General features: G+C 36.9%; 1 protein-coding gene across 1 annotated transcript in view; it reads right to left on the bottom strand.

Annotated features, from left to right (window-relative positions):
* Positions 1 to 14,368, bottom strand: part of NUDT3 (nudix hydrolase homolog 3) — a 100,632-nt gene that overhangs the window by 22,544 nt on the left and 63,720 nt on the right. The window contains exons 13-14 of the mRNA XM_090006860.1: positions 13,811 to 13,888; positions 13,634 to 13,729 (exon numbers count right to left, since the gene is read on the bottom strand). Coding sequence (XP_089862986.1) covers positions 13,634 to 13,729; positions 13,811 to 13,888 — 174 coding nt within the window. The remainder of the gene's footprint in view (positions 1 to 13,633; positions 13,730 to 13,810; positions 13,889 to 14,368) is intronic.

The following is a 14,368-nucleotide window of genomic DNA, read 5'->3' as shown; positions in this document are numbered from 1 at the left end:
ATGCACTGATACACTTGAAATTTAAGGTTTTTTGAGTTGGAGGTCAAAGCGGTGGTTGCGTGTGGTGAGCAAATTGGTGTTGAGATTTGCAAATATCATTCCTTTTGTTATGTGGGATTTTTAAAATCTCTATAAAATTTTTAAACGTTTACTACTCTTTTGCCCTTTTATGGAAAAATGTTTATTGATAAAATTTCATGCATTTTATTGATAAAAATATTTATTTTAAATATTGTTGGTTGGCCCTTTGTGCTTGAACCCATTTTGGATTGTGTGAGTGAACCTCTTGTTTTTTTTATGAGTGAACCCTATTCGGGTGTGCTTTATGTGATTTATGAGATTGCTCTCATTCATTTATTATGTGCATTAAATATGCTTTAATTGCATGATTGGATATATATATATATATATATATATATATATATATATATATATATATATATATGTTTCATATCGATTATCTTGTTCACATTGTTGTATGCATGAATTTAATTAACTACTCTTTTCATGAGGGCTCTTTTGAATTGTTATATTTTATATGCATGTTATCATATGTTCACTTAGTATAAATGATGATATTATTTCACTTGAAGTGCTTTTCTAAAACTTTGAAATATTATTTATGCATGATTATTTATCTCTTCTTGATAATTTAAATGACACTTAGTGATCAAATTCTCTTATGATGAATATTTATGTTTTTTTGAAAATTATGTTGATTTTGGGTTTATGATTGTCTAAATTTGATTTCATAAAAATTTATCTTTAAGGTACGCTCCTCTTATCTTTCTTAATGATTGTCAAATGTTTCTAAAATCTTAAAATTATTATTATTTTGTTTGAAAATTCCACTTGAATTTTATTCTTATTCAAAATACATATATTTGTTTTGAAATTTTTTAATATCTTCTTTTATGTAGTTGGAACCTTTGTTTTGTTTCTCTTTGCAGGATCGTAAAGATGCTATGGGTTGAGAAAGAAATTTTATTGTTGACGCATCATGAAGATGGAGGTAACCGATGCCAGCATTTGGAGAAGATTCTTTTTGTTTCTTTTTGTTTTTTCAAACATTCGGTATATCATAGCGTAAGTTTGAGGGGGAGTGTTAAAGTGTATTGTATAATATATATATATATATATATATATATATATATATATATATATATATATATATATTCATTTTGTATGTAAACTGAAATACCCATCAAGGGTATTTCAGTCATTTTACATTGTAACAGGGGTCAGCCCATTAGGGGCTGAATATTTTTTTGTGTATTTTTTTTGTTATTTCTTTTTTTTATATTTTATTTAAAATATGGCTGTTGGGACAGCCCAAGTAGACGTTGGGCTAGTCCCAACGGTCATAAATATGACCGTTGGGGGCTAGCCCAACTAGACGTTGGGCTACTCCCTTTGCTCTCCTTTGTTGCTTATAAATAGGGTTCTTCCCTACCATGTATCTAATGCTTTCCTAAGCATTCTAAGTTTCTAACTCCTTGTGAGTGTTATTATGAATGAAATATTATTATTTTTATATTATTGTTCTTGCTCTTGTGCCTCAATACATGGTATTGCCCATAGTGGTTGTTTGTATTGCCTATGTTGTACTTTGTATTGTCCCTTAGTGAACTTGTGCATGTGCACTTTGTGTTTATCTTATTGTAAGCCCTTTGAGGTTCTTGTTTTGTTTTTATGCAGATTTCATAACACCTAGTAGAGGTTGTTTTGTCTTGTTTTGCTGTTTTTCTGTTTTGTTGTTTTTCTATTTTTTATTTTTTGCTTTTCAGTCAATATGACTGTTCGGACAGTTCAACTAGTGGTTGGACTGTTCCCAACAGTCATATTTATGATTGTTGGAGGCGGTCCAACCAGTGTTGTGAGAGGCGTACGCCTCAGTACCTGAAGCGTACGCCTCAGAGGCGAGGCGCACGCTGAAGGTACTGAGGCGTTGCTGTGATGCGCCCCTCATCAACCTCCGACCAGTTGTGACCACCGACCACCGGAGTTGTTGTGCTGCAGCTGCTGCTCAGTCTTCTCCGACCACCGGACGACCGGCATATCCCTCGCTTTCGTACCAGCTGGGCGGGTGGTCCTTCTCTTACTGCCTCCCCTCCCACCGCTTCACTTCCATTCCAGTTGTGAGAGGCGTACGCCTCAGAGGCGAAGCGCAGGCTCAACGCCTCGCTTCGCCTCATCGCATTTAACAACCTTGGGTCCAACTGCTAGTTGGACTGCCTCCCTTTGTTGTTGCTTGGCTCTATAAAAAGGGGCATTCTCTCTATTATAATGAATGCTTGTATAAGCATTTTGTGAATTAATACAATCATATTTTTTACTTTTGGCTCTCTTGTGAAGTCTTCTTGTGTATCTCCTTTGTGGGAGTGCATTTGGTTCATTAGTGACCATTTTGTGTTTGTGATTTCTTGTAGCCTTTAGTGACCATCTGTTGTAGTTTTGCTTATTTCATTTCATTGTATCAGAGCATTGGGCTCTTGTAATTTGAATTTTTTTTATTAAGCTTCTTTTTTTTTGTGATCATCCGCTTCCTCCTAGAAGACTCATCTCCTTGTTAGTTTCAATTGATTTAGATCTTTGGCATAAAAGATTAGGACAACCAAGTACATCAAAATTATTTCTTTTTTTGTTTTGGAAAAATATTGTAAGGAAAAGGATTTCACTTGTAATGACTGTATACTTGGTAAAATGAAAATGCTCTCTTTTGGATCTAGAACGTCTTTGTCTAATGAATCATTTGAATTAGTGCATTCGGATGTATGGGATCCGGCTCCCGTTATATCAAAAGGTGGATTCTCATATTATGTTACTTTTATAGATGACTATAGTAGGCACACTTGGATTTGCTTCCTTAGATTCAAATCCGATGAATTCTCACGTTTTAAAAAGTTTCATAACCTAGTTAAAAACCAAATTAAGACCAATATCAAAACCCTCCGCTCCAATTTAGGAGGAGAATTCCTCTTAAATGAATTTCAAAATTATTTAAAAACCCATGACATCGTACACCAAACCTTTTGTCCTAGAACCCCTTAACAAAATGGTGTTGCTTGATCATGCATAATTTTTATGCATAATTTCATACATTTTCATGCATGATCATGTGTGATAATCATTTAAAAATGCTTGTTCGCGAAGGTTTTCATGATTTTTATCAAAACTGTAATTTGAGCAAATTGAGCCTTTTTGGAGTAATTTAATAAAACTAATTAAGTTTTTAGAAAATATTTTTAGAAAGAGGTCTTTTGAAATATTGAAAATTTTACGGACTCTTTTTGAAAGATTTTCTGAAAACCTAATTAGAAGACTATAAATAGTTGTTTTTGAGAAAGAGGGGACGTTTTTTCCCGTCTGGAGTTCACGCCCCCTCCTCTGCCTCTCTTTCTCCTCTCTCTCTCTCTCTTTCCCTTCTCTCTTCCTACCGGTTCCTTCCCTGTTCTTCCTTTCTTCTTCCTCTTCTTCTCTTCTTCTCTTCTTCTAAACCCTTTCATCATCGGTATCTTCGTTCTTTATTCGTCGAGGAGGCGTGTGCAACAAGTGGAAAGGCCATCTTCTTTCTCTCAACCCTTCCGTCGGAGGTAAGCCGCAAGGTAAACTTCTTCTCCCCCTTTTCTGTAGTTTTTAGGATCATGGCATGCATTGTTTTTTAATTTTTTTATCATACTCACATCGCATATAGCATGATTTGACTTTTTGTCTTATTTTATTTTCAGCATATTGCATCTTAGGTAGTTTATTGATTATCGTTTTCTGAAGAAGTAATGTAGCGTAGCATAGCGTTAGTCGTTTTTATTATATATTTGTTTTTATTATTTGCCGCAATCAGAGATACTCGGTGTGTACCGATCAAACGGACTAGGTTGTGGATCGGTTTATAATTTTTTTTTAAAGAAATAAATTGTTTGTTTAGCCTATCCAGAGCACGGCATTCGATCTCGGAGATCGAGTTGGCTCAGATCCAACGCATTTAATCTTACATGCATGATCTCTTGATCACGCAGATCAGACGTGATTATCATATGAACCAATCGAGGCTTGCTGCCATATTTTTTTCGAGCCCGAAGGTGCAACCCGAGCAGCACATAAACTGTGACTTCCTTTCTTTTCAGGTCTGTAGCAGATCGGCATAGAGTGTATGCCTGATCAGTTTACAACCAGCCCTTGGACAGCTTCCTTAGCAGCCAGCCCAGCGTAATCTCCGAATCAAAATCAGCAAATGATCAGAACGCACATCGAGCCTTTGCATGTTGAGGCATCTTATATGTGTGCGGTCTTCGTTTCTTAGTTTAATATAACTTGCTAGTTAGTTTCAATTAATGTCTTTTAGTCATTAGATTAAGTTTTTTTGTCATTCATTAACGTTCTTACTTATTTAGTTTGGTAGTTAGTTCATTATTAATTAATTAGATCGTTTAGTCAAGTATATGTTTCAAATTGATTAGATTAATTCATAGGGTGCTTTAGTTAGTTTGTTATGCTTATTTGTCTTGTAGTTAGTTTGTTTCATAATTTGATTCATGTTAGTTATAGAGTTAGTTATGTTATTTTGTCTTGTAGTGTAGTTTGTCATGTTAGTTTATTTCATGTTTTTGTGATTTTTCTTCATACTAACATGTGATTTCTGTGTAGTTTTCTTCTGTGTTTTTGTGTTTCGTATTTTTATTTTTACAGGAGAGCATTCAGACGTATGATGAGCCCTAAAACGAGCTCTCGAAGAGCCCTCTGAGGTCCCCTCAAAAGGCCCTTCAAGCCCCTCAGAGAGCCCTCAAAGAAGAAAAAAGGAACATAAGTTAATATTCAAGCAACAAAAAAGAGAGTAGAAGCTCGAGCACTGAAGACCTTTTCTTTTATTTTAGATTAGAATTTATTTATTTAATTCATTGGGTCTGTAATAAAACCATTTATTTATTTGTTTAAGCCCTCCGCAGGGGGGCGCACTATCATTTAGTTAATTAATTCTTTTATTTTTCAAGGCAATAAAGAGTAGCTTAGTTATTTATGGAATACAAAGTATTTTTCCCGTTCCCTGAGATCGACCCGGACTCCACCACTCGTGCGAGCCGATTTTTATGATTTGATGCAAGGTTTGCACAAACGTTTTTACTAAAAATATTATTTTAAAATACTTTATTGAAAAAGTTTCATCATTGCCGAAAGAAAGCATCGCCATATTATTGAAACAACTAGAACCTTGATTATTTCAAAAGAAGTTCCAAAAAAAATTTGGGCCGAAGCCACTCTCACCGCAGTGTATTTAATAAATAGAATGCCTTCTCAAATTTTAGAAAATAAATCTCCAATTTAAAAACCTTTTAAAGTTAACCCAGATTTAGAAAGATTAAGGGTTTTTGGATGCAAGTATTTTCTTCTTATTGAAAAACATGACAAACTCTACCCAAAAGCTATTGAATGTATGTTTCTTGGATATGTCGATAATAAAAAAGGCTATCAGTGTTATGACTTAAAGAATGATAAACTTTATGTTTCTAGAAATGCCAATTTTCTTGAAAATGAAAAAGGATTTGATCTTCAAGAATCTAAGGATGAAACTGAATATGTTTTCTTGTTTGATTTATTGCATAATCAAAATAGCAATGTTGAAATTGATGTTTCTAGTGAGCATGTTGATGATGTTTATGATAATGTGGAGTTGCACAATGATCAAAGTGTTGATAGAGAACCTACTCATGAAATTTTACATTATATTAGTCGAAATGATAGGGAGCATCCATGTGCACTTGATAAATATAGTCAAACACTTAAAATAGAGGAACATAGTCCCAGGAGAACTCGTCCCTCTAGAACCCCCAAATAGGTTTGTATTCTATGAATCCTTTTCTCTCAATTATAGAGCGTGTCTTTTAGATATTCATTCACACATGAACCATCAAGCTATAGGGAAGTCAAAGACACAAAAGAGTGGGTCGATGCTATGAATTTAGAATTAGAACCATTACAAAAAGTCAATACTTGAGAAATCCAACATCTTCCTAAGGGAAAGAAGACTATAGGATGTAGGTGGGTTTTTAAAATTAAAACAAATAGTGATGGATCACTAGAAATATACAAAGCTAAGTTAGTTGTGAAAGGGTATTTTCAAGAATATGGTATAAATTATGAGGAGACCTTTGCCCTAGTAGCATGTATGACCACTGTTAGGACTCTAGTTGTTGTAGCATCCATCAGAAATTGGCCTATATATCAATTAGATGTTAAGAATGCCTTTATAAATGGTAATTTAAATGAAAAAGTCTACATGGATCCTTACCCTGGTCTAAGTATTGAGAAAAGTATAGTTCTCCACCTTCGTAAAGTTGTATATGGGCTTAATCAGGGCCCTAAAGCTTGGTATGATCGGTTTAGTAGAGCTATGTTAGATCTTGGGTCTAAATTATGTTACACTAACACTGCTCTTTTTGTAAGATCTATAGGTTCTACGCTCGTCATTTTGCTCATGTATTGATGATATGATCATCACTGGGAGTGATAAGAAAGGAATTAAAGAAATTAAATTTATGCTTAAGAAAAATTTTGATATGACCGACCTTGGTTTCTTGAAATATTTCTTAGGTATTGAAGTAGCCTATTCCCCAAGAGGGTACATCATGTCCCAAATGAAGTTTGCAACTGATATAGTTGCACGTTCAAAAATCACAGATAAAAAATACATTGATACTCCATAAGTGATCAATGTCAAAATGAGAGCCGAATATGGAGTCTTGTTGGATGATCCAACTCCTTATAGACAACCTATTAGATCACTAATGTATTTGTATATCACTATACCGGATATTGCGCATGTAGTGCATTAAGCAACTCAATTTCAACATGCGCGAACTTCGGTCAACATCAGTGTTGTGTTAAGAATAGTTCGATACATTAAAAAAATTATATCTAAAGGGATATTCTTATCTTTTTCTTCATCATTAAATCTTATTGTGTATACTGATTTTGATTGGGGAGGATATCCCAATAACCGACAGTCAACTATGGATTTTTGCGTATTCTTAAGTGATTCCCTTATATCCTAAAGATGTAAAAAATAACAAAAGGTATCGTTGTCCTCCACGAAAGCTGAATACAGGGCAATGGCAACAACAATAACCAAGGTCGTGTGGCTGAAGTCTTTGCTTATAGATATACGAGTAAATGACTCAAAACCTTCAAAACTATGTTGTCATAACAAAAGTCCTATATATATATATATATATAGCCAGCAATCATATATTTCATAAACAAACGAAGCACATCGAGATGGATTGATACTATGTTCGGAAAGAATACTTGAAGGGGACTATTGACTTGCCATATATACTATCTTAATTTCAGATCGCAGATTTCTTTACCAAAGCATTTTCTTTACCGTGTTTTTTTTTCTTCTTAACAAACTTTCGGGGATCTCACCGCAAGTTTGAGGGGGGAGTGTTTATATATATATATATATATATATATATATATATATATATATATATATATATATATATATATATATATATATATATATATATATATATATATATATATCAGGGTTATTTTGGTCATTTCCACTATTGTGATAGGGACAGCCTAGTAGAGGCTGTTTTGTTTTATTTTGTTGCTTTTCTTTTTTCTTTTTTTTCAGTGAATATGACTGTTGGGGCAGTCTAACTAGCCGTTGGATAGTGGACTGTTCTCAACAGTCATATTTATGATTGTTGGGGCAGTCCAACTCGCTGTTGGACATATTTATGATTGTTGGAAGCAGTCCAACATCTATTTGGACTGCTTCCTTTTGTTGTCGCTTGGCTCTATAAATAAGGTCATTCTCTCTATTGAAATGAATGTTTGTCTAAGTGTTTGTTCTTGTGTATCTCCTTTCTGGGAGTGTATTTGGTCCATTAGTAACCACTTTGTGTTTGTGATTTATTGAAGCCCTTAGTGGCCATCTATTGAGGTTTTGCTTATTTCATCAGTTTAGGCTTAAACAAGATATACAACTTGAGAGGAACCATTAAAACTATCTTTTTTTTAGAGAAGGAACCATTAGAACTATCAAGCGGATAGATTTGTATACTTCAGTCCTTTGTTATGGCATACCATACTGGTAAACTTCACAATGCTACCCTGCCATCTAGACACAAGGCTAGGGTTCATAATTAGGAATACTTTAGCAATACTTTTGTGATACATGTGTTAAGACGTGTATTGGATATATATATATATATATATATATATATATATAGTTATACACACACATATACATATATTTGAATATGTTTGTATATATAAATATATTTATTTATTTTAATTTTTTTATTTTAGAATGTATTTAGGATCATTGGACCATTAGAGTCATTGGGACCTCCCAACGGCTCTTTTTGGCCTCTTTGCCCTCTTGTATTGTGTATAAATAAGGGACCCCTTGTCCCTACAAGTTGCATTTTTATGTACATTTTATTCTTTAATAAATTATTTATTTTAAGTGTGCTCTCTCTATTTGGCCTTAGTGGCTCTTGTGTTTACACCTATTGTGGGTTGTGTTCTTGCCTCTTGTGTGAGGTGTGTGGGCCCTTTCTCATCTCATTGCAACTTGTCCTCTCTCTTTCTTTTCACAACACTTGATGAATTTTCAATCTATGAATTTTTTTCCTCGTGTTGTTTTGTAACACCCCAAAATTTCAAACTTGCAAACCTTTCAGAAAAACAGACAAGAGACTAAAAAGGAATCCCTTCATCTCAGAGATGGTTTACGAAATCAGCGGAAGACTATACTTTTGTTAATTTCAGAAAGGCAAGTTGACAACTTTAGGCGCGTTAGCTAAAAGGACCAAAACGCACATCCCATGTTACTTGCAAACACTTGGAAAAGAACCGCTTTCATTTAAGTTCTCCAAATAGTACAAAATTCGGATATCCCAAGGAAAAACCGTTACAAAAAACTCAAACAACAAGACGCGAGCTAAGAGCAGGAAGAAGGACGTCTTGAAGCCATCTTGTCATCGCGCCATCGCTTGTGGTGTACCTAATCATCATCTGTACCCATAGAATGGGTTAGTTTCGCGAAAAAACTAGTAGGTGCACAAGAGAGACTACAAGGAACTGAATTATGTAAATTTAATTCAGTAGGTTACGCAGTTTAAAGCAGATATGCAGTTAAACAGGTAAGCAATGCACGCAGATAACTAGTGCAACCGCGTAAGTAGTGCAAGCGAGTCAGTAGTGCAAGCGAGTCAGTAGTGCAAGCGAATCGATAGTGCAAGCGAATCAGTAGAGCAAGCGAATCAGTAGTGCAAGCGAGTCTTGCGACCCAACAACCAATGTGAACAGACTTTATGTTCTCATATTACTAGCATGCAGATACGCGCAGGCAAAACGTACAAACAACTGAGACTAGTTCGGGCGTCTGTTATTCTATGTATTTTCAATAACCCGAATAGCTAGTTGAGTCCGCTCCAAAGGGGACGGCTTTAGCCGAGAGAGGATTCCCCAGAGGTTGAAAAGCAGTGCCACAGATGCATCCAACTTCTGCAGAAGTGTTGAGCTAACTATTGTAGCCCTTTTCCCCTAACTCCAATGACTGGGAAAGCCGGATCATTGCCCGTAGGGTGGTTGTTAACAACCTGCTCATTGGAGTTTTTGTACCGCTCTGCCCTCTCTCTTGACAGAGCAATCAGAAGCGAATGGGTGCGTTAGGGGTTGCTTAACTAACGATTCATCCTATGCTGTGGTCTTCAAACCACTCGAGCATCTTGCCTGTGAAGGCGAATGTGAGGCCATTTATGTGAATTACAGCATTGTGCCTTTAGCACTGTTCGAGGTCGCACGACCGTCTCATCCGATCATCGCAGTACTAGACGTGTCGTGCACGACTACAAGTACTCTAGGATGAAGGGGGTATAGCTCCTCAATAGAAGCCTCAACAGGAGTGTTTCACAAAGATGTAAAGTTTATCTACTTTACTTTATCTTTTGAAACAGCAGTACCTTGTGCCAACATTATGCATGTGATTATCTCGAATCACATCCGCTATCGGGGTATCTACATGTCTCGCATGACTCGATACTGGCCTCGATAGACGGGATACGGGTTTCTCAACAGAACACCCACTAAAAAGTTTGCTCGCTCCCGACTAAACTCTTGTCGCTAGAGGGAGAGTGGTAAATGCTCCTTGCATCCTCCACGATGATGCCTTTAAAGCATACGCGAAGAGCAAGAACCTGCGCGTCATCTGCAATAGCAAGGCAATACCAACACATATGCAAAAGCAAGAGCCTAGGCGCAGAGCGCGACGGCAAGGTAAAGGCAGTAAGCAGAAGTGCAACGCTAAATCTCGACGCGATGCGTGACAGCAAGTAAAAACTGATAGAAGGTAAAGAGCAAGGATTGCGAAACCGCATCCTTGAGTGAAGTGCATACTCGTATATAAATATATATATATTTGTATATAAATATATATATATATATATTCATTTAATGGTTGCTTTTTAGTTTAATTAAACTTAATTCAATTATCCAAGTCTTCCATGCAATCTTTTCTTACTTTGGAGGGTTACGAGCTTGTTGACGTCTGCGGACGTACACGATTGGCGGCTCGGGTCGCGGAGCGCGAGTGGGATCCGTCGTAGTTGCAAATATGAGATATTAACATGCACACCCAGACAAAAGCAAAAGCAAGGCAAAGACTCGACTTCTCCAATACATAGGGCTGGGGCCAACCGTCCCAAATGACTCGAAAAAAAAGGATGGGGCAGGGCCAAATGAGCCTTGCCGCCTAAAGAGGGATGTAGTCAATGCGAGCAGATGACTCACGTTTACTAGGAATTCCTCGCTGGAGACCAACAATTGTAATGATCTGTCCCCATTACGATGTAGCTTCCAAAGATTTCACGGGCCTGTCGACCAAGGGTATAGGCTCGCGCACAAAGGGCAGGGGGGCATCGGCCCCTGCTGGCGAACAAAAAGGCAGGGACCGATGGCCCCTGCTGGCAAACAGAAAGGCAGGGGCTGATGGCCCCTGCTGGCAAACAGAAAGGCAGGGGCCGATGGCCCCTGCTGGCAAAAAGAAAGGCACCCTGCTGACAAGAAGAAAGGCAGGGGCCTATGGCCCCTGCTGGCAAAAAAGGAAGGCAGGGGCCGATGGCCCCTGCTGGCAAAAGAAAGGCAGGGGCCATAGGCCCCTGCTGACAAGAAGAAAGGCAGAGGCCTACCTGCTGGCGCAACTAAAAGGGGCAGGGAGGAGGGGCTCGACCCCTTCCCTGCCGTACGGAAGCAGGGAAGAGGGGCTCAGCCCCTCCCCTGCCGTACAGAAGTAGGGAGGAGGCTTTGCCCCTCCCCTTCCGTACAAAAGCAGGGAGGAGGCTCAGCCCTCCCCTCCCTGCGTAACGGAGAAACGAGGGGGAAGGAATGAGAGAGAGAGAAAGAGACGGAAAGAGGAGAAGAGGAAGAACGTACCTGGGGAGGCTGCCGAAGAGAAGCCCGTCAGAGTACGCGTGTCGCCGATGGTCGCGGGTCACCTGTGTCAACGACAATGGACGAGCGAGAGGGAGAGAGTCGGGAAGAGACGAGGCGGTGAGGGGGTTTCGTAACCCCCCTCCCCCTGCCTTGCTGTCTTAAAAGGCAGGCGAGAGGCGGTGGTCTGGGTCGGGTCCGAATCCGGCCTGAACCAAAACAATTTTTTTTTTCGTTACATGTTTCGTGCATTTGAACTTAAGCTCTCATTTATCTTTTAATAATTCACCTATTAATATCTTGTGGCTATGTCACAGATATGGATACACGCATGGCACACGATGCTGACATGCAAGCTCTGTAAAACTGGGATACAGAGGCATGGCTGTAATGAAACACTAGGGTAAATAACAATGTCACAAAGTGACTACAAGGAATGCACAAGCACTTGAACAAGAAACCACTAATTGGCAAAATACATTAAGCCACAAAAGGCTAGGCACCACACACAATGTGAGAGAGAGAGTTTAAAATATAACAAATATTATATTGAAAATGCTTAAGAAAGCATTAAGAATGAAGGGGGCGAAGGCCCTTATTTATACATCTCATGGGGATCAAGGGGGGGGCTCCCAAAAGAGTCGTTGGGAGCTGACCCTATCACCCCTTACATAAATGAAAAACGAAAACAAAAAATAAAATAAAGAAAATACAAAAATGTCCCTAGGTTGGACATGTCTATTTACATGAGAAGGAAAAGATTAAATTGCCCCTAGACGGCATTACAAAAGGCATAAAGAGAAGAATACATATGTGAAATATATATGTATGGATGTATATTACACAAAATGTAATATATATATATATACACACATATATACATGATGACCATATATTTTAACAGACTGCTACATACATACATATATATATATACACAATTACATATTAGTGCATGAAAATATGCAACAATCAAGAGTCCAAATTGCACTAATATGAGCATGTCCATAAAATAACTCACAAAGCATCTATTTAATTTATGTTAAAAGTGCTAAACACGTGCCAAAGGTTAGATTAGATTTAGCAGTTTTTGATTAAATCAAACAAAACTCAAGGAAAATACATGCATCTCTGTATAATGGTACCCCAACAAATTCACACACGTGTGTGCATGCGTGGGTGCATGCATGTGTGTGTGTGTGCTATAGTAATCAATATCGTTCTTACAATAATATCAGCAAGGGTTCTCTAGAAAAATCTAAAAATAAATGGTTTTTGTCAACAAATTTTTTTTATAAAAAATACTAATGAATAAAAATAAATTTTCAAAATAACTAAATTTCTTCCAAAAAGGTATTGTCATACTAATGGAACATGCTCATTTTAGAGTAGTTTCAAGTGTTCAGCATTTCTGAAAACTATGAGATTATGTACACAAATGTATACATAAACTACAGATTAAACAGGCATCCATTATACACAGACCCTCTGTTACTAATTTCTGACATAAGCACAAAAACATTGCTAAACAGTTTTGATAGACACAATGCCTGACATTGCTTTTAATGCTTTTCAAATGACAGGAAAGACACAAAGAGAACAATATTAATAACTGAAGCTTTGAAGAAACCAATAACCATTTATTTCCATTGCATATTAAGGGAAGGAGGTGAAAGACACAACGGTCATGCTATATAAGCAAACATGTTGGTTTCACAATCATAAATGAATCTCAAGCACAAATGGTGTAATGTTGAAGGTTGTCCATATAACATCATGCGAGTCACACGCATATATGTTATCTACACAGTATGACACAAGTTACACAAGACTAATCTCAAGTACAAATGGTGTAAAGTTGAAGGTTGACCGTATAACATCATGCGAGTCACAAGCATGCATATATGTTATCTACAGAGTGTGACACAAGTTACACAAGACTTCACTGTGTAACAACATACAGATTTGTCCCGAGTCCTGACAAAAGACTTGAATGCATAAGTCGAAAAAGGAAAAAAAAGCAAGATTTTTTTTGTCAAGTTCAACTAAGCATAGAAAGAACATATCAACCAAGACAAGAAAAGTTGGCTATAACAGGAACAAACAAAATAATCAGTTATATTCTTTTATATACATGCAATTCTTATAATCATTTTACCTCCTAAGACAGAAAGGAACAAATCATTTGACTTACCCCAGCATTATACAGGAGCTGAATTACACGTATAGGTGCAGAAACAACATCTTTCGACTTGAACACATCATCTAAAGGAAGACTGTTTTCCAAATCCTGTTTTAGAATCATTAAAATATTAATATATGCATCTTAAATATTTATAAAAAAAAAAAGAATTACTAACAGTGATGACACCTGCAAATGATCGCCAAAGAGCTTAATTTGGGAAGTTGCAACATCATCACGTAACCCTATGAATGCCTCAAATGTTGCCTTCAAAAAGTCATTGTGTTAGCTCCAAAATCTGTGAGTACTTCACAATATCACCCCTCAAGCAGTAACAACAGCAGTAATCATGAAGCTCAACAAACTTCCCGGACACTTACATTTAATAATAGAAACCAATTTAGCCAGGCAAACATTTAAGCTTCTCTTTTTTCTTTTTTTCTTTATAAAAAGATAATTTCAGAAAAAAACGGATCCAAAGAGACCTCTTTCTGAAATCATGTTCATTAAAGCATTCTTTTTTACCACCATAAGGAATATTATGTAACTGAGATTAAAAGTTAAAAATTCTCAAGACACTATAACATGCGATTGGCCAGATTTATATCATTCTAAATGCTTCGACAGTCATATAATTGCTAATGATCAGAAGGTATAGCTGGATCTGTTCCATAGAAACCCAAGTGAACCCTCTTAAACATGTCCATTGAACAGCAGCATTGTCATGAAGGATTATTCTAAGAATTT

The sequence above is a fragment of the Nuphar pumila genome, chromosome 5, assembly GCF_984573655.1.
Source record: "Nuphar pumila chromosome 5, dmNupPumi1.hap1.1, whole genome shotgun sequence".
Taxonomy (NCBI): Eukaryota; Viridiplantae; Streptophyta; class Magnoliopsida; order Nymphaeales; family Nymphaeaceae; genus Nuphar; species Nuphar pumila.
This window is presented reverse-complemented; position numbering and strand designations above follow the sequence as displayed.